We start from the raw sequence: 19463 nt of genomic DNA on the forward strand, positions 1-19463 counted from the left end.
AAACAATGAAACATGTTTCTCTGATCATACAAAGGCTGAAACTGCCAACAAGTTTACTTTGCCACGCAATGAACATCAAGAATCTCCAAGTATTTTACATGAATAGATGTAGTATCTAAGGGTGTGTTAGTTTAGCGGATATAAACCGTATGATTGGATTAGTTATCCCATGGATACCGCATATTTTATGTTGGGAGATAATACTTGCAACTGCTATTCACAGTCGAAGTTTGTAGAGCTTGTTAGCGAATAGCTTGAGCATCCAAGAGTCGAGACTCGACGAAAAAAGAAAGAATGTATATTTCCAAGAAGGTCTAACTCACAAATTCTAGGTGACAAAAGAAAGTAAGTTTTCTGAAATAGGTTCAAAGTAAGTTAAGTGCATCAGCAATGATTTACATTTGTAAGACAAAAATGAAAAGAACAAAAGCCATAGATAGGCTTTTCTCCTTTTTCTTACTATGCTCCAACAGCAAGCAGTTCCTCCTTTGTTCAAACTGATACATACAACTGAGTTTTCTGATTTGGCATACTGGTTGAGAAGCATTGTTGCTCGTATTGAATTTAGGAGGCCATCATATGCCCCTTATTCTTCAGTCATGACTAGAATTCTAAGATCCAATCGAGGACAGTGCTTCCGCAGACAAATCGATGAAGAGCCTCTACTTGTTTCTGCACAGATGTTACCACAAACTTAACTGACCAAAAGAAAGTGAATTCTTGGATGTTCAATGATCGAAGCAACTAATCTTGATGTATAATGTGTTTCTCAAATTAAGAAAGAAAATCTTGATCTGCTGTGTATATCCTTGCTATATTATGAAGCTGGTAGTCTGGACATTATTGAAAATATGCTGTCAAACCAAGTGATGTACAATAGAGACATCGCCGTCGAGAAGAAAAGAAGCTCCCTTCTAATATATCATGGTTCGAAGGTGGGAACTTGAGCTGAGGACCCCCAAGATGCCTGATACAGAATCCGCTGCGCTATGCTCCTATATGGGTCTTCCTGTCTCTTCCTCTTCAAATATGAAAGTATGTTCTCAATTTCAGATTTTATCTGCATGTACGCCGCATTTGCTTTCTTTCTATCTCTCAGAATATTTGTTCCTCGTGTTTCAATTGGTTTACCAAATAGGTAATAAAAACGTCCAGGAAACTTTGGGAGAAGTCCAGGAATATAAAGATCCTGATCCGACACCTCTCCATCAATATCAGACCTAGCATCAGAAGAAACGTCATTCAAAAAGAAAAACAGTAGTAATTATGACATAACAATAGATTACTTAAAAGAAAGAAGTTATGTTGTAAAAAGTTTATGAATCTCTGAAAATAGTACCTTAGCTTTATGGTACCTTGATTAATTTCTTCGATCCATTCTCGGGCAAAGGGAATGTTCTTTAGATCATTGTAGTCGAGAACCAACTGCCACCATAAGACTAACATTATATTCTAGCAAACTTTATCCCGCAAAACAAAGAACTAGAGGATCTATGTCCACAAGTCCTATCAACTATCAGGAATAATCATCTACTAATTACAAAGAAAAGTTCTACTATAAACAAAACAAGGGAACAACAACACACACAAAAAAAGAAGAGGCAAATAATAAAGGATGATTGCCAGCATAATAGGATAGCAAGATGTGAAAAACACTAACATGTTTATCCAGTTCATCTTCAAAGAGATGTGGAGGCAAATAACCAACTTCTGGCAAGCATACAACAAACTATACAGTGAGATGTGGAGTTAACCAGCCTATCCAGTTCATCTTCAAAGAGTATTAAAAAATACTAACATGTTTATGCTGCAACATCTGTAATTAGTAGCTTGTATACAATCTCAACTAAAGAGATGGACAACCAATACAAATACCATGAGGACAATAAGGACAATTCAATTGCCTGTTCAGGTTTGATGTGTCTGAATTTAAAGAATTTCCAGAAAACAAAACTATGGAGAGTTGTCCAGGTAACAGGATACTCTTCACCCTGGTATTCATGACATGTAGGAAGTATAGCGTAGATTCATACACTGACATCCATATTAACATCACTTCCCTACCAAGATTTTAAATTCAGTTAATAATCTGAGGTTATGCATAGTTATTGCATCTCTCATTGCAAGAAAATGGCAATTTAATGGAAGATGTTACATTATAAAGAGCAACCAAAAGGTCTCATGACTCTCATCCTTTCACAAATCACATTTACAAAAAGGAAAAGTGAAGAAAAGTATTTGATAACATCCTAGAAAGATTTTAGTAATAGAAGAGGATGCCTACGTTCACTTGCAGAAAATGTCTACTCAAATAGCATATGAATTAGGATCCTAGCATTCTATAAGTATTAGAGCCTGAGTCATAGAAGTTTCTACATCAAGAAAAAAGGTTACCTCTGTCACATCATCTTCTCCAACAGCCCCAAATGGTATGATTGTAGCACCAAACCGTGCTGCCATTCTGACAAATTCAGGCTGATCAGGCCAAAATAACTTATATTCCTCTCCCTGTCAATACCCATATATCAATATCAGTTGTGCAAAAACAAGTTATTATAAAGGAATAAAAATGAAAAAGACAGGAAATGCGGATTCCATGGTGCCATGAAATCTGTCGGCATCCTTAAAGGTCAATCATTTAAAATCATGCATGGTTCTGTGGCATCACCCTAGTAGACCTGATTTGCAACTTTTTTTTTAAATCTAAGGAAAGACTTTTGGAATTGTACTGCTGTTATGAATAGAAAGGCTAAAGTTCTGTACTTTTAAGGAAAATTTGCATTTAACATTCCATATTAGAGCAGTTGTCCAGGACCTTCCCTTTAACCTTCACTCAAGATGGTCAAACTACCTCAGTGCAGCTTCTGGCACAATTTTAGTTTCTGACCATACATACTAATTATCAACTTTATCAAATTATATGCACCACCTCTCTTCTTTTGCCATCTCAGCAAAAATTGCCACATCACCAAAAACTCTCTCTCTCTCTCTCTCTCTCAAATATATATGTAGAACTGCCCTTTACGGCTTTGTCTCTCTCTTATCTTTCTTGAGAACTGAGGAAGAGTTCTATGGTGTGGGGAGGTGAAAGAGAAACTTCTTCCTTCTTTGTCTGCATTGGTTTGGAGGTAGTCCAACAGAGAAAGATGCCACATGAGTTTTTCTCCATTTCTTTAGTAAAATTCAATTATTCGATGTGAATTTGGAATATGTTTGTGTTTGTTATATCTACGTTAACAAGGAACCTGCAATTCCATGGCTAGAGACAAGAAAAAATTTCAATCATATAAAGCTACGGCTTCAGGATGAGTACTCCTGCAGCATCTTTAGAATTAGGAATAAGGTTAAAGTGCCTTCTAACTTTCAAGTACCAACACATTCATATAATGCAAATAAGCTTGAAATGGAAAGGCAGATTTTAAAAATAAGAGTGAGATTAGATAAGTTAAGTCCAGCAGACCTTCCTATGTAGAGCTTCACGAGCACCGCCAGGATAAAGAAGAACAAATGATTTTCTTGAAAACAACCTATACATGTTAATTGGAGTAACCGGTAATGCACCAAAGAGGGTCATGGTGTCAGACCGGCTTATCTCTTGCCTTGAGGTTTCATATTTCCTAGAAAACAAGATTGGGTGTGCCAAGCCGCGGAGAATAACATTTTTCTCTTTCAAGAATGCTTCATAGAGTGGACCAAGTTCCAGCCCCATCAGCATGTGATTGCCAACAAACAAAACAGGACCTTCATTTGGAACACCAGAAAGACCCCGCACTATTCTTCCATTCAGAGTAGAAAGCAGGACAGCATCCGTTGCTAGGTTAAACAATCTGCAGTTATCCAGCTTAGAATAGATAAAATAAGGAAAACTTCATGTTGGGAGACTAGAAATGGTAGCAATCAGCAACAAATGAGATACTTACTGAGATTCTTGATCAAATAATTTCCTGGATTCACTGATTGTAGGAGGAAGGTAATCAGTAATGTAGTCATATTGTCTAGAACGGCGATACAAGCCAGTACCTTTTATAATAGATACTAGATTGATCCCATCTTCCTGTATAATTATGTCAGAAATTTCAGTGTTCAATAGTGAACTAGTTGACTCGAATTCTTTTGCTTTATACAAGTAAATGTATGGTTGCTCCAGAAAATATCATTTAAGAATCAGAAAAATATGACAACTAAAATAAAGTAATCTAATTGCACTTCCACTTTATATTTTCTGAAAATAATGAATGGGGAAAAAAATTTGGACTGAGAAAACATAACAAGATCTTTTCATCAAAGTGCTCTTAGCCACCAAGATGATACCTAGTGGAAAATGATGGGAGTTGAAGCAAATTTCATGGATTCACCTGGCTTTGCTTAGATAGAAGGTATTAAAAAATATATAAAAAAGCTCCTAGGTTGGTAAAACCAACAAGAATCATTGCTAACTATGTTTATGACTTTATTCTGAAAATCTCATTAAGATAGAGGAGGACTACAATCTTATCAAAGATTTAATTGCTCCAACATAGGAAAGCACTGACAGATTTTGAAAGACGAAAAGGATGCATGAGATTGCAACTTTAGAAGATATTGAATTCCTATTGTAATTCTGTAGTTTTTCTTTTCTTCTCCTTTTTATGTTCTCTTTTCGTTTGGTTTGGTTATAGTTATGTCCTTGACCTTTTGATTCCCTATCAAGGCCAAGTAGGGATCTACCAAATCTCCACTATTCACAATGGATGGCTTTTTCACAGGAAAATAGATGAACAAGGAGAAGACATATATTAAATATCTTTAACAAGTCAAAAAAATTAGTATATCAGAGAAACATTTTATTGCAAAGAAATTGAAATGCAATAATTCAAGAACAAGAGAGGAAGAAAGAAGGATATAACTTGTCTTATAAGTGCTAGATGATGAATCCTAAATAAACAGAGCATTGAGAACATTTAGCTAGGAACCTTACTGACCAAAAGTAGGGTGTGACCATTGTCCTTGAAGTATCGCACTCTGCAATTTTTCAGTGAAGCCCAAAGACGATCTGCTTCATCACCACTTGGTAGCAAGTTATCCTTTCCACTGAATTACAATTGCATTACTAGGATTATATTAAAGTTATAATAAAGCCCCTAAGCCACATGAAAAATAGATGTAATACTACTTAGAAGAACACAGCTTCTAGGTTCTATGGAAAAATTATTAATTATGTAGTACTAGGATGCGAAGATAGTGTTTCTTTTAACATATGTTTAAATCTTTTATTAGTAATATAGAAAGGTACACAAGGCACAAGTGTTCAAAGTAAACAAACCTGACAAGGAGTAGAACTTCAGCCTCTACAGCATGTAGACGAGAATTGGTGTAAGCTGCAGCTGATTTAAGAAGCTTGAGCCTCCACAGAAGAGCATCCCTTGGTATGACATCTGCTAAGACCTGAGATATGTAAAATTAGTTTTCAGAAGATGCTAACTAATCTGAAAGCCTACACAGCTTAAGAAGAGTCACTCAATAACGTACCAATGCTATGAATTTCCAGAATACAATGTTTCATGATGTTCTCTAAATCTCTAATACTCAAAGACCACAAAAGCTATCTTGGAAGTTACTATTCAGAATTTAATCTCAGACTGAATATTGTTGCTAGAAAAGTATAGATTCTATTCAAATAATACTTCCTGGATTACTAAAACAAGCAACTGTCCTAGGTGACATCTCAATGCATTTGAGAAATTTGTGACTGGCTATAGGTAATAACAGGTACTTCTATATATATATATATATATATATATATATATATGACATGAACTAGAGTATATGCTAGCTCACCGAGAGTAACGGCAACATTGAAGTGAGACTCTTTGACAATTCTTCAAGTGCTTGTGGAGGAGGAAGATCATTTCCAACACCAACCATCGCCATCTTTACAGGATCACCTATTGGCACAAGAGAACAATGTCATAGAAAGCAGAAAGATAGAAATTGACAGCAGTAAAAAAAAAACAGAAAGAAGATTTGCATTAAGAAAGATCCACAATAAGCACATCATTAACTAATTGACTCAGACCATACTAAATAGATAAAGTTAACTGATATAGTGAACTAACTGATTATAAGAAACAAATAAGGGCACTCTGCACCACAATAAAGAGGAATGCCAAAAGCCTCACATAGATGGTTGCTTTAAATAACTTAGTTTATAAATAGTGATTGCAAGAGTGGGAATCTCAAACTATTTATCAGGAAAATTCAAAAAAAAAATCATATTCATTTATGAACTTCATCTATCAAGTCACAATTAGAGAATCTACTTTATGCAGAGAGATGAGTAGTAGTTTCCAAAGTACTAGAAAAGTAGAAAAGACAACTATTCCTAATCGACTGCATTAACTTTGATGAACAGAACTGAAAGAATAGATAGATATGTACTCATAATGAAGCTCAGAAGATAAGGAACTGTAACGTGAAGGTTGCTTGGTAAATTCTCCAAAAGAGGGAGTAAAGGCTGGATTTGAGACCTTGCAAATGATGTTGCTGAAAAAGACGACAATGGAAGTCAAGAGCTAAACCAGAAGAGCAAATGCATATAGGAGAAAAACTAAATCTATTAACTAAAAACTGAACAAATCCGGCAAATATTTTCACCTACCTGGATTGACTAGTATTAGTATCAAATCAATAGTAGGATTGCGAGCAGCAACTGAAAGTGCTAAGCATCCCCCGAAAGAATCTCCAACAAGATATATAGGTCTATTCGGTGACGCAGCATGCTCATAATTCGCAGATTGTTCAACAATTTTCACCAGTCCTTAGTGCAGGAAAGTAGAATTGAATTTTGTTAGAAAAGAACATTCTTCTGTTCATGAGAGTACAGAACTCATCATCAAACATATATAAAATGCATAAGAACTTGTCATGAAAAGACAAATATATGTATATAACTTAACGATGGCAACTGTTACTGATATAGAAAATGGTGGTTTTTAGTTTATGCTATGAGGATATGTCAAGAACTTTCGTAGTTATAGTACATGCCCCTATTCAGAAATATACAACTAACTTACAATCGGATTACTGAATAAGTTAAAATAGATTCAACTCAATAGATAAAAACTAAAGGTCTTTGAAAGGTCAACGCCATGAATTTATAATGTTACTGTCTATATGAGACATATGTGTCATGCCTATCACTATTCCATAATGGTGACAAGAAGGCATAACGTATTTGGACCCGAATATCCAATCTTTTACAACTTTGTCTTTAATAAAGATCTTCTAATTCGACTTGTGATTGATAAAATATGATAGGAAATGTAACAAATGCACTTTAGTCCAGACCGCAAAGGGTAAAAAGCAATTTCCCTAAATAAATATCAAGACTTGATGCCAACCAGAAAACATCTAAGCGATCCAGGAAATCTTTCCTATTTTTCCAAGTTTTATCCTCAATAGACACTAGCCTAACATGGTATGGACACATCCTTCCCTGTTTCACTTTTCCAGCAAAACAACTCATCCGTCTCCATAACCTTATCTTTGGCACATTAAATTTTTTATTTTATTTTCTTAAGGGTGGTGCAATATTCTTTTCTAAGCTCAGCTTGTTTGGTATTTCATTTATCTTTTAAAATAATCACAATGTATGGCACAAGCACATCTCTACTTTGATATCCTTTTCTAGGTCTGCTAAGAAGCCCTGTCAACATTTTCTTCATGTTAAATTATACATCCAAAACTTTAGGTCCATTTGAAATGAGTGTAGCACTTGAATGCGGCTAGATAGACTTATTTCTTAGTCTCATTTTAGGTAGCTTAAACTAGTCTAAGAAAATTGGATGTTTGGTTGTGAACTAGACTAAGAGTGTCATTATTATCTTTAATGTGACATGAAAAACTAAAAGAAGTGTTGACTTTGGAAAAAAAATTAAAGATATGCCATATAAATTGACCAAAAAATGCCCTTTGACTTTGAAGGATGTTAGTACCAAAATATTATTATTAAACTTTTGTTTTTGAATGATAGTTTTTTTTTAAAGAAGTCCCACGGTAAGGGTTTGTGCGCGCAAGCAAAAGTGTAATGTTGCATTCTTTTTTTTGAAAAAGCAGCCTTGTAATATTAAGTTTTTTTATTTTATTTTATTTTTGTTAGGTTATGATTTTTCTTTTAAGGATTCCGCATGGTTGTAGGATTAGAAGCCCACAAACAGTCTTGTAAGATAAGGCTTTTTCCTAAAAGAAATCTGCAATAGCTCGGTAAGGTGGCTGCATGCTTGCAGGCTTGAAAGCCCACAAGTGGCGGCCTTGTTTTCTATACTTAAGTCCGTAATAGCTTACTAAGCTTTTTTTTTCTTTGCAAAAGAAGACTTAACATGGTAACTAGGTTTGCTTAGTAAGATATTTGTGAGCAATGATGGTCGTGCCGATGGTGGCACGGGGTGTGATAGTGACCCCCGTGCCAAGTTGTGCTGATGCCGTGCTGCTATGGCACGGGTCACGTGAGGTTCAAAATGGATTATATTGATCTGAAATGGAACCATTAGAGTGGTAAACCTAAAATATTCTATGTGGTTTTTTTATCATGTGACAAACATGATTTGTCTTGTGGAACCCAAGTTTTTCCTATTTTTGTCAATCATTACTAATCAACTTTAGTTCTTTTCTTAATAAAACATGATATGTCATGTGGAGCCCATCTTTTTTAACTTTTTCTTATTTCTATGAGGTGCACTCATAGGATGATATAAGTTTATCATCACCACTACCATTATATCAATCACACCTAACAAAGTCACAACACCCTAATTATACTTCATGTCCATAATCTATATATGCCTATGCCGTGTCTATGTTGGTGCTAGTCGTTCCCGTGCATATTCAATATACATATCACATCATAGGAGAATTACAAAATCTTTATCCGTATAAAGACCATATAAGATGTCACAATGACCAACACTATTAGTTGACTAGTTTTAAAGATTATTAATAGTATTTAATGCAATTGTGCTGCTAAATAAAGTCTTTGATCTTCCCCGTCATTCTACATTCAACTAGATATTAGTTTTAATCATTGTGCTATTATCAATTAATATTATGTGTTAAATGATATTTTGTATTCAATCATATTTAGAGTGTTTCAATCATAAATATTAATTTTAATGAATGTATTCAATCATATTATGTGTTAAATAATATTTATATTTAACTATTGATATATATTTAATAAAATATGTCATATTAAAAAAATTATCTAAATATAAAAGACTCCAGTGTAAGTTTTAATACATATATTCAAACTAAAAACCAAAAATTAGCATGCCAAAGATCCAAAAATATTTCTTTATATCCTAATTTTTTTATTAACAATATGTTAAAGGTGTGCCAGGTATGCAAGGGCATGCCGGTCGGCACTCCTTGTGCCGATGGTGGCACGAGCATCGTTGGTTGCAATCTTACCTACAAAAATAGCCATGGGTTTACCTTTGATGTGACATAAAATAGTGAAAAAAGTGTTCATTTTGGAAAAAAATTTAGGATATCTCAAAAAGGATTTGAAATAAAAATGTCATTACTATATTTGATGTGACATAAAAAAGTGAAACAAATGTTGTTTTGGAGAAAAATTAGGGATGTTAATACCAAAATATTACTATTAAATTGCTAAAACACATATGCAAGTCTTTTCAAGGTTAAATTTGTAATTTGAGAATAATCCAAACTTAGACCTATTTTATTTTTCTATCTCCTCTCTCACCTTTTGAACATTGTCGGATAAATTGTAATAATTGAAAAAATACTAGAGAACACATGGCACCACATGGGGAATAGTTGTAATAACTGGAAAAAAATAGAGAGCATGTGCACTACACATGCACCCCTCTTCTCCTCCTCTCGCTTTTTACACGACCAGGAAGAGGTGGGTGCATGAGTTCTAGCCAAAACATCAGATTCCCGACTTCAATTCGAAGCCCTTTCCCTATAAATAAATAAAAATTCCTAATTTCACTTTCTCCTCTAACCGCAACCACTTTCCCCTCCTCCCTCATCTCTTTTCGTTTTCTTCCTTCCTTACTGTCAAAGCTTGCATTGTGGGAATGAACCGCCAGAGCACCATCGGAGAGATCAATGACCACCAGGCGACACATTGGTAGTGATTTTTTTATCACGTGAACTAGATATTTCAATTGTTTCACTTAGACTCAGGTAAGTAGATTCACTCATAGTTTTATCTGTCTTATATTTTATATTTTTTACATGATCATATATCTTTTTGTGTGCAAATTAAATATTATATTTCTGTGTGCAAATTAAATATCATGTTTTTGTGAGCAAAATATATGACATAGTACAATTGCTATACTTCGTACAAAAAGTGTAATTGATGATTGGTATGATTTAGAAAATAGTCTCGACATAGATCGCTCCGTGACTTTCTATTGTGACTCAAGTTTACATGAAAGTTTAATGGACTGTCATATTTTAGATCACTATAGTGACTTTTATAAGTGACTCTAACGAGCGTAGGGAATAATTTCATGTTAGAGCGAAGGACTTCATATAGTGACTCTTATCTCTCTCAAACAATTAGTGGAAGAGATAGAGTGGGTTTATCACATAATGATACCTCCTCGTGACCCTAAAGGAAAAAGACAGTGCATTTATCCTATAGTGATACATTCTGGTGACCCTAACCATTTCAACTATAAGGAAAATACTCGATCGTCATCTCGAAGTAACTTCTAGTTAATGTGAGTCCATAGGGCATAGACCCAATTGAGACATATAGCTTTATTAATAATGAGAAATTTAGCATCATGATAATATGTTATGGACTTACATTATTACTCTTTGTGCAGTTATTATTGCTATTATATGCATGCTTAGTGTATATCGTTGAATTTGGAGATTTATTTTAAAATCATCTATGAATTTCGGTTTGGTTCATGGGATCCCTCTCTTGAGCTATAATTATTGGCTCATAGGATCCCTCTCTTGATATTTTAGGTACTGGTTAGCATGGTGATTGAGCGAGATGTACCGAGACACTGCCAACTTAGGATTTATCCCTTTCATCTTTCAGTTGTATTAGAAATCATGTTCTAAACTATCTATTATTTTAGTTTGGTTGGAGACACATTAGTAGTGACATTTGGTTATTTTATTTTTATTTGAGTATATTTACTTAAAGCTAGATACTATACTAAATTCTTGTTATTGTAGACTTCGGAAATTTGTTGCTAAGACTTCGTATATCTCAAGTGTATTGAGGGACATGTCGGGTCATGATTCAGTGACATAAACTATTATTTAATTCAAAGAAAATCCTTGGAACCAAACCAATCGCCACCAATGGACTAACAGATGTTAACAGGTTTCACATCAAGGACAACTTTTCTCCATATGTTGCCTAATTTTCTCAAAGTTGATTTCTTGTTTAACTAGTCAATCAATGAATTATTTAAGGAAATTTGGTTGGTTAGGACAAACTAAATTACATTGCCATTATCTATAATGATAATAATGATATGTTACAAGGCTTTCCAAAAAGTACTCACAAAAACTAATAGCAACATTAAACATGTATTTAAATTCTATAATTGTTAAGGTTAGTGTGATTATATTACCGTAAAATAATGACAAAATTTCATATCCAGTATAAAAAGGCAATCACTAGTTTAGACAATAAAATTATTAGAATATAAATTGTAAAAACTACCTTTTCTAACCGCTTATGTTTTTAGAGTAGTTGGTGAATCATTATGGTATCATAGCAGAGGTATTGAGCTTGAATCTTTTCTGGCCCATTTGTCATTTAAAATATAAAAACCTCATCCATTTAAGTCAAAGTCCACTTTTTTTGCTCATCAAAATGTCTCAAGTTCAGAAGTGAACGGGAGTGTTAGAATATAAAATATGAAAATAAAAAATATTAGCTAAACTTGTTGATTAGAGTAATAAAAAATGCAAAGGGTGAAGAGAGATCAAAACCTTCAAATGGTGTGCGATCATTTACCGGGATATGCAAACATCTAACTTCAAAAAACCTATATCACAGACAGAAAGGTGGCCAACACAGTGTCAGTAGCAGCTTAAGCAGATCAAAATTAAAGTCTCCTAGAAGAAATAGACCTTATAACAAAAGAAAATGAAAAGTCGAAGTTCTTATCAAGTAGAAAATTAACATCAATCAATTCAAAAATTAGAAAGATCAAATTATAAAATGTGAAAACAATTTACTCATGTTCTCTATAAAGACCATCAAGAAGAAGGCAAAGAGTATTTGTAAAATGTTCGTCCGATATTATATACACTAATGTAAAAGTGAAGATGGAGTTCCTATGCCCAAAAGATGGTATGAAATTATCCTGTTGTAATAATGTAGCAAGCAACTTAGTCAATTCTTACTCAAAATATAAAGGTATGTACATTTTGATGATATTGAGGATTGATCAACAAATGGCAGGTGATTCATTTAGTCATACTGTACTTCAAAGTTTAAACATTGATCATTGGTTGGTTGCAGTAACGTGATTTTGGGCTTTACATTCCATGGGAACTCATAGACTACTGAACTTCCAATAAGATGAAAAGAGCTAAAATAAACAACAACAAGGATGTAAGTGAATATTAGATAGCAAGCTAATATACTGGAAAAGTGAAGATCAAACTTCAAAGCATGCCAGTTTGCCAACACCAAATAAAGAGAAAATGTTTCGTACTTTCATTTATTTGTAGTTCAAGAAAATTGTTGATTAAAACAATTAAATTGCACATCTTTTAGATTTTACTTGTTGTGCTATGTATAGAAGACAAAACAAACTCGCAAGGACCTTAATTTCTAAGCTTGCGAGTGTAGACAAATATCATTCTAATTAGATAAAGATGAAGACGGTACGTGTTGCTCAAAACTTTGACATTCATGTTGGAACCATACAATCACACTGACGTCCATATAGCAGTAATTGATTTAGTTGCTTCATTGAGTCTTTGCTGAAAGTAACCAGCTAAAATTGTTTCAAGCTGAAGCTAAGATTAATAAAAAAATCACTGTAAAAGACAAACTAGAAGATGCAAGGTGAAGCTTTAATTTGAAATTTCTCCTTTCTTTTAACTTTTCAACAGGCCTTGCACACTTGCAAGTTGCAACATTCCTACTTTCTACCTCTAAAAAGAGCTTTCTTTAGGTAAATATTAACGGAACTATTAAGAAAAAAAAAACCTCTAAGTGGTAGATTCCAAATAATATATCATAATAGCATAATATTAATTTGAAGAAAACATGTCAGAATCAGTACAATTGGATCGCATTACTGCTTCCGAACTAACACAAGAACCATCCATACAAATTGATTTCTGCATCATTTTTAGAGAAATAGTCTAACATGGATTCATACATTGAGAATCTAAATTGTATGTTATAGAAACTTCCAATTAGAATATTGCCCATCAAACTTTCAGAAATCTGACCTTTTTTCTACTTTTAGGGCTTTTCTTCAAATTTATTATCAGTTTCAAGTTTCAACAGTCATTAGAGTTTACCACTCAAAGAAATCTAAGTAAAAGATTAAAAGTTTTCAAAGTATACAGTATGCAATAATTGGTATCTTGCAAAGTGGATAATTTTCTTCAGGAAGTTGCTTCCTACAATTTCACGTTCTTTCAGAATGCCACAAAAAATTTTATATCTCAGAGCCGAATCAATACAACATCTCAGTCAATACGGAAGATCAGCCAGTAATTACCTCCAAAATGAAGAAATCAAAGGATGATAAGCAGAAAAAGACATTCCAACTAAGGTGTTGATGGAACATAATTATGGAAACAATATTGTGAAACTAAGCTTCTCTGTAATGAACTTGTATGGGCACTAAAGCAATAGGCAATACTTGTCCAATGCCGGTACTCTTCATTTCTTTTATTTCCAAGCATTAGAAGATAGAACTCTACTGGAAACAGATCACAGTCATTCTAACTAATAGACCAGTGGCAATGCAGTCTATTGAAACTTGAAACCAAAATGGATTGATATCCATGTACTCAAAATCAAACAGTTGCAACTAAGAGATGATGCTAAGACATAAAGAAAACACAAAAGAACAAAAAGGCAAAGTTATTCAAGAGCACTACTCTTAGATACATCTTAGTCCCATAATTTGTTTTCATTGCCACTGCATCGCAAATTCTCAGCATAATCCCAAGGAATGCCTTCCGGTATTTGTGAACACTTAACATCAATTCTACAAGAGAGTGATCAAGAAACTTACTTTCCTAGAGATTTGTGATGCAGAATGAGCCCCACTCCCACACCATCAGTTCCTGCAGAAATTCAATCAAACAAAGAACCATCAGCCTCTCTTTTTCTCATTCAAGCATTTCATCATTCAATATCCTGAGGTAAACCCACCAGGCAAGAACAGCAGCAACGGTGCGTCCTTTATCGGCGGCCCGCACTCGACCGGGCAGAACCACCGAGGCGGACCACCATCATCCTTAATAATCTCCTTCGCCGCATCAAAATAGTCCTTAACATTCACACCACCATACCCATCATCGTAAAGCACACCCAACTCCTCGCTCTCAACTTTCCTCGCCTTCTTCTGAAAACCCAACTCCCCAGTTTCCTGCTTCAGCACCGGAACAGCCTCCACTCGGCTTCCGCCGACAGCCGCCGGGCGACACGGCGTCCGGGAGCGGAAACCGGGAACTGGGTCTCGGAGGGGAAGTGAAGGGACAGAACCAAACGCCAAGGACATGGCAAAAGGAGGAGCAAGAAGGCAACTTGGATCAAGAACGTGGAAACGGGGATATATAAAGGTTCAAATGACTGGGGGATGGAGGATGGCACGTTGGAAGAAGGTGGACCGTGAGGAATGGGGAACAAAGGGACAAAATTGAGGTGGGGAAAGCGTGAGGTTGGCAACCGCCATCGCCACAGAGAGAGAGAGAGAGAGAGAGAGAGAGATGCAGTCAAGGTAGGAACAAAAGAGACGTTCAATAGTTGATTTAAACGTAGTGGACTATTTGGCCACTACTTGTAACTTTGCCTTCCTTTTCGCCTCACATTGGTGTCCATCAGTCCACCTCATAATTGCTGGAAGTTTACTTGCGCATTCTTCGTATCCTACATAAATACTCTTCTCAATGGGTATAAACGCATTATTCTTCAGGCACGTCAATCAAATGCACGCGAACACATATCTTTCAATCGAGCGTATCATGATTATATGATGCTCACAATCAAATTATGGGCTTGCATAGCACGGCATGACATCATCGACCACAAGTATTAAGATGAAGTTAGGCAATTACAGCTGCCTTTTTCTTATTCGTTGGGCAATTAGTTTATTAGAGGGCTACTTATAAAAGCCTAGATTAGCTTGTAAACAGAGGGAGAATGAATACAAAATTTTTAGTTTTTCTCTTAATCTCTTCTTGATTCAATATGGTATCGGAGCACTAGAGTGCTTCTTCCTGCGTTCTTCTAGAGTTTCTCTTCAAGCTTGCTTGCTTGCTTTTTTTTTTTTTATATTTGTCTTCTCTGCTGTTGATTCTGGAGATTTCTAGCTATGACGATTGACGCTCCTTTTTAATTCAAATCAACTGATACTTTGATAAGTAGTTCTACCATTGAAGATGGATCAAATCCTGATTTCTCCATCATTCAGACAATCCCGGTATAGTGCTTGTTTCTCAACCTCTCATGGGTGACAACTATGCTTCATGGAGTAGAGTTATGTTGATTGCCTTATCGGTTAAAAACAAGCTACGGTTCGTCGATGGATCTATATCAAGACCAATAAGTACTGATCCTCTCATTAATTCTCGAATTCGAAACAATAATATTGTGATTTCATGGATACTTAATTATGTATGCAAAGACATTTCTCCATCTATTATATACTCTGAGTCTGCTTATGAAATATGGATTGATCTCAAAGAGAGATTTCAGCAGAGAAATGGACCTCGTATATTTTAGCTTAGATGTGAACTAATGAATCTTACTCAAGGTCAATTGACTGTTAGTGCCTAAAAACAATTTGGGAAGAACTTGGCAACTATAGACCAGTTTGTACTTGTGCTAAATGTTCTTGTGGAGGTACTAAAGCCCTTGTTGATCGTTACCACATGGAATACGTTATGTCTTTCCTAATGGGGATTGTTTGACAATTTTACTCAAGTTCAAAGTCACTGTAAATGGATCCAATGCCATCTATTAACAAAGTCTTTGCTTTAGCTTGAGTCTCAAGAAGAACATCAAAGACATATAAGTGTTATTGCTGGAAATACTGGAGCTTCAGATGCTATGGCTTTTTCTATCAAAACAAATACCAATAGGAATAATATTGGTCAAAGTATTGCCAAGGGAAATCAGAAGGAGGAGAAACCAATATGCACTCATTGTGGCTATTCTGGACATACTGTTGACAGATGTTACAAACTCCATGGATATCCACCTGGTTATAAACCTAAGCAGAAGTCAACCTTCCCAAATAGTTCTGCTCAAATTGCAAATTAGGTATCTAATTCTGGAGCAAGTGCATCTTCTAACAACATGGGATATTTTTTTCAAGTGTTGAATCCCTCTCAATATTCACATCTGATGTCAATGTTGAGTTCCTATCTTTTTGCTACCAAAGTTGGTGGTGATGGTGATAACTCTCCTCAAGCAACAGGCACTTGCTTGTCAATCTTAGTAAATCCAATATTTTGTTCTTCCAAATATTGGATAGTTGATTCAGGAGCCACAAGTCATATATGTTTCTGTCAAGAATTTTTTGATTCTCTACAACCCATCAAGGATGCTTATATTACTTTACCTGATTAGTCTAGAATTCCTGTGTTCTTTATTGGCACCGTGAGACTTTCTTCTCAATTGGTTCTTGATGGTGTTCTATTTGTTCCACAGTTTAAATTCAACCTTTTATCTGTGAGTGCTTTAACCAGGACTTCAAACTTCCATGTGCAGTTCCTTATTGATTATGTTTTTATCCTGAATCAACTCAAATTGAGGATGATTGGCAAGGGTAGAGTGTTGATGATCTCTATGTCATGGAATCTGAAGTGTTGCCAAATTCTACAAAACACAAATCAATTTCTGTTCAGAATGCCATTAGTTTCTTCACTAATAATGTGAATGCTCATACTTGGCATCACAGATTAGGACATTTATCACATAAGAGACTTCTTATACTAAAAGATCAATTATGTTTCGATGAACATGCTTTCAATAATCATACTCCTTGTAATATATGTCCTCTTGCTAAACAAAGGAGATTATCTTTCACCTCTAACAACCATATGTCTGCATGCCTTTGATCTCATCCACTGTGATACATGGGGTCCTTACTATATTCCGACACATAATGGTTTTCGATATTTTCTAACTCCGGTGGATGATTGTACCAGATAGTACATTATAGCAATACTTTTTCTGATAATAGTACCTTATGTTTACGATATCTTGAATTTCCTCGATCCATTCTCTGGCAAAGGGAATGTTCTTTAGATCATTGTAATCGAGAACCAACTGCCACCATAAGACTAGAGTTATATTCTAGCAAAACTTCATCCAGAATATGTTAGAAATATTAATATTTCTATAGTGTTATTTTAAAATAAATAATTTTGTGAATAAATATTTTAATTAGACACTTTTTCATAATTATAACTATTTGTTAGTTATTTAACTTCCATAACTACTTTTTAGTTATCTAACTACTTTCTAGTTATCTAACTACTTTCTAGTTATCTAACTACTTTTTAGTTATCTAACTACTTTTTAGTTATATAACTACCATAACTATTTTTTAGTTATATAACTACTCGCACCTTTTAGTTAGTGTCCTTTTATTTTCTATAAATAGAAGATGGTGCTGTTATTTTGGTACATTCTACAGATCTAAGTGCTTGCTTTGTTACAATTAACTTTAGTTCAGATCAAGGTTCAATTTTGCGAGTTGCACCTTGATTCGTGACGGTCTTGTATCCCGAGAACAAATTGCCTTCGTAATTTCCAATCGCAACAAGTGGATGGCAAATTTGTTCAAGAGATAGATTTACCTTCGCCTGACCGTTGCAAGTGCCTAGCCATTTGTTTTTCATTAATCTCCACTTTTAATTTCCTCCGACAATTCTTGAACAAATTTATTGACTAAGTGATTTCAAATGGCTGCTTCAAATGCTGCACTTTCATCTATGTTGCCACATGACAAACTTGATCGCTTTGATGGAAATAACTATAAGCGATGGAAGGAGAAAATTGAGTTTGTCATTACGGTGATGAAGACTCGTTATGTAATAAAAAAGGAGTGTCCAGTCTTGACCGAGAAGTCTACTGTAGAAGAAAAAGTCGCAAAGCAAAAATGGGATAAGGACAATGTTTTGTGCCGTGGTACTATTCTTGGGTCCCTCACTAACCATCTATTTGATATGTACTCTCATATGAAGACCGCAAAGGAGATTTGGATAGCCTTGGAGAATAAATACAAAACAGAAGACTCTGGTAACAAAAGCTATCTTATATCCAATTACTTTGATTTTAAAATGGTTGACAATAAGCCTATTCTTTCTCAAGTCCATGATTTACAGCTTATTGTACAACAAATGATTTCTGAAGGCATTTCTATAGAGGAGAAACTTCAAGTTGGTGCTATCATCGCCAAATTACCTCCAAGTTGGAAAGACTACCGCAAGTCTCTTAAGAGAAAGGGTGATAATTTCACTCTTGAAGCTCTTCAACGACAACTCAGAATTGAGGAAGAGTCAAGACTTCGTGATAATGCCGAGGAAACTGCAGAAATGACAAAAGTTGCCCATGTTGTTGAAATAGACAACAAGAAAGGGAAGAAATCCCAATTAGATAATCCTTCTAGTGAGAAGAAGAATGGCAACAAAAAGAATATAATATGTCATTACTGTAAGAAGAAGGGACACTACAAAAATGAGTGTCGCATTCTTAAGAAAAAGCAACAGCAATCCAACAAAGTTGAAGAAAATCTTATTGCTGTTATATCCGAGGCAAATTTGGTAGTATCTAAAACTGATTGGTGGGTGGATACAGGTGCGACTCGTCATATTTGTGGAGAGAGAAATCTTTTCAAGAAATATGAACTTGTAAATGACGATGTTTCGCTTTATATGGGTAACTCTTCCTCTACTAAAGTAATTGGAAAGGGTTTAGTGGAACTGAAGTTCACATCGGGAAAAACTCTTACTCTACTTGATGTTTACCATGCTCCCGAGATTCGAAAGAATCTTGTTTCAGGCGGTTTGCTTTCTAAGCATGGTTATAAGCTTGTGTTTGAATCGGATAAATTTGTACTAACTAAGAAAAGCTTATTTGTCGGCAAAGGATATGCCGAAGATTGTATGTTTAAACTAAATTTAGTAAAGAATGATACTTCTGTTTATTTTGTTGACTCTTTGTCTTTATGGCATGCTAGATTAGGTCATGTGAATTTTGATTCAGTTAAAAG

General features: G+C 34.8%; 1 protein-coding gene across 2 annotated transcripts; it reads right to left on the reverse strand.

Moving 5' to 3' along the window:
* Positions 1-276: 276 nt before the first annotated feature.
* Positions 277-14972, reverse strand: LOC140799159 (phytyl ester synthase 1, chloroplastic). 2 transcript variants are annotated; one of them, XM_073153325.1, is made up of 13 exons: positions 14393-14972; positions 14253-14304; positions 11977-12032; positions 6638-6796; positions 6418-6522; positions 5818-5924; positions 5303-5424; positions 4962-5070; positions 3921-4054; positions 3461-3827; positions 2395-2508; positions 1356-1425; positions 277-1220 (listed from the first exon to the last, which is right to left on the reverse strand). In XM_073153325.1, exons 1-13 carry the CDS (start codon positions 14739-14741, stop codon positions 1096-1098), a joined length of 1869 nt encoding a protein of 622 aa, XP_073009426.1. In that variant the 5' UTR covers positions 14742-14972; the 3' UTR covers positions 277-1095. The 2 variants fall into 2 exon arrangements, with proteins under 2 accessions (XP_073009426.1, XP_073009425.1); XM_073153324.1 differs by having other exon boundaries at positions 1340-1425; positions 14393-14969.
* Between the last annotated feature and the right edge of the window lie 4491 nt (positions 14973-19463).

The sequence above is a fragment of the Typha latifolia genome, chromosome 12, assembly GCF_019914945.1.
Source record: "Typha latifolia isolate L0001 chromosome 12, TyphaL0001v2, whole genome shotgun sequence".
NCBI classification, from domain to species: domain Eukaryota; kingdom Viridiplantae; phylum Streptophyta; class Magnoliopsida; order Poales; family Typhaceae; genus Typha; species Typha latifolia.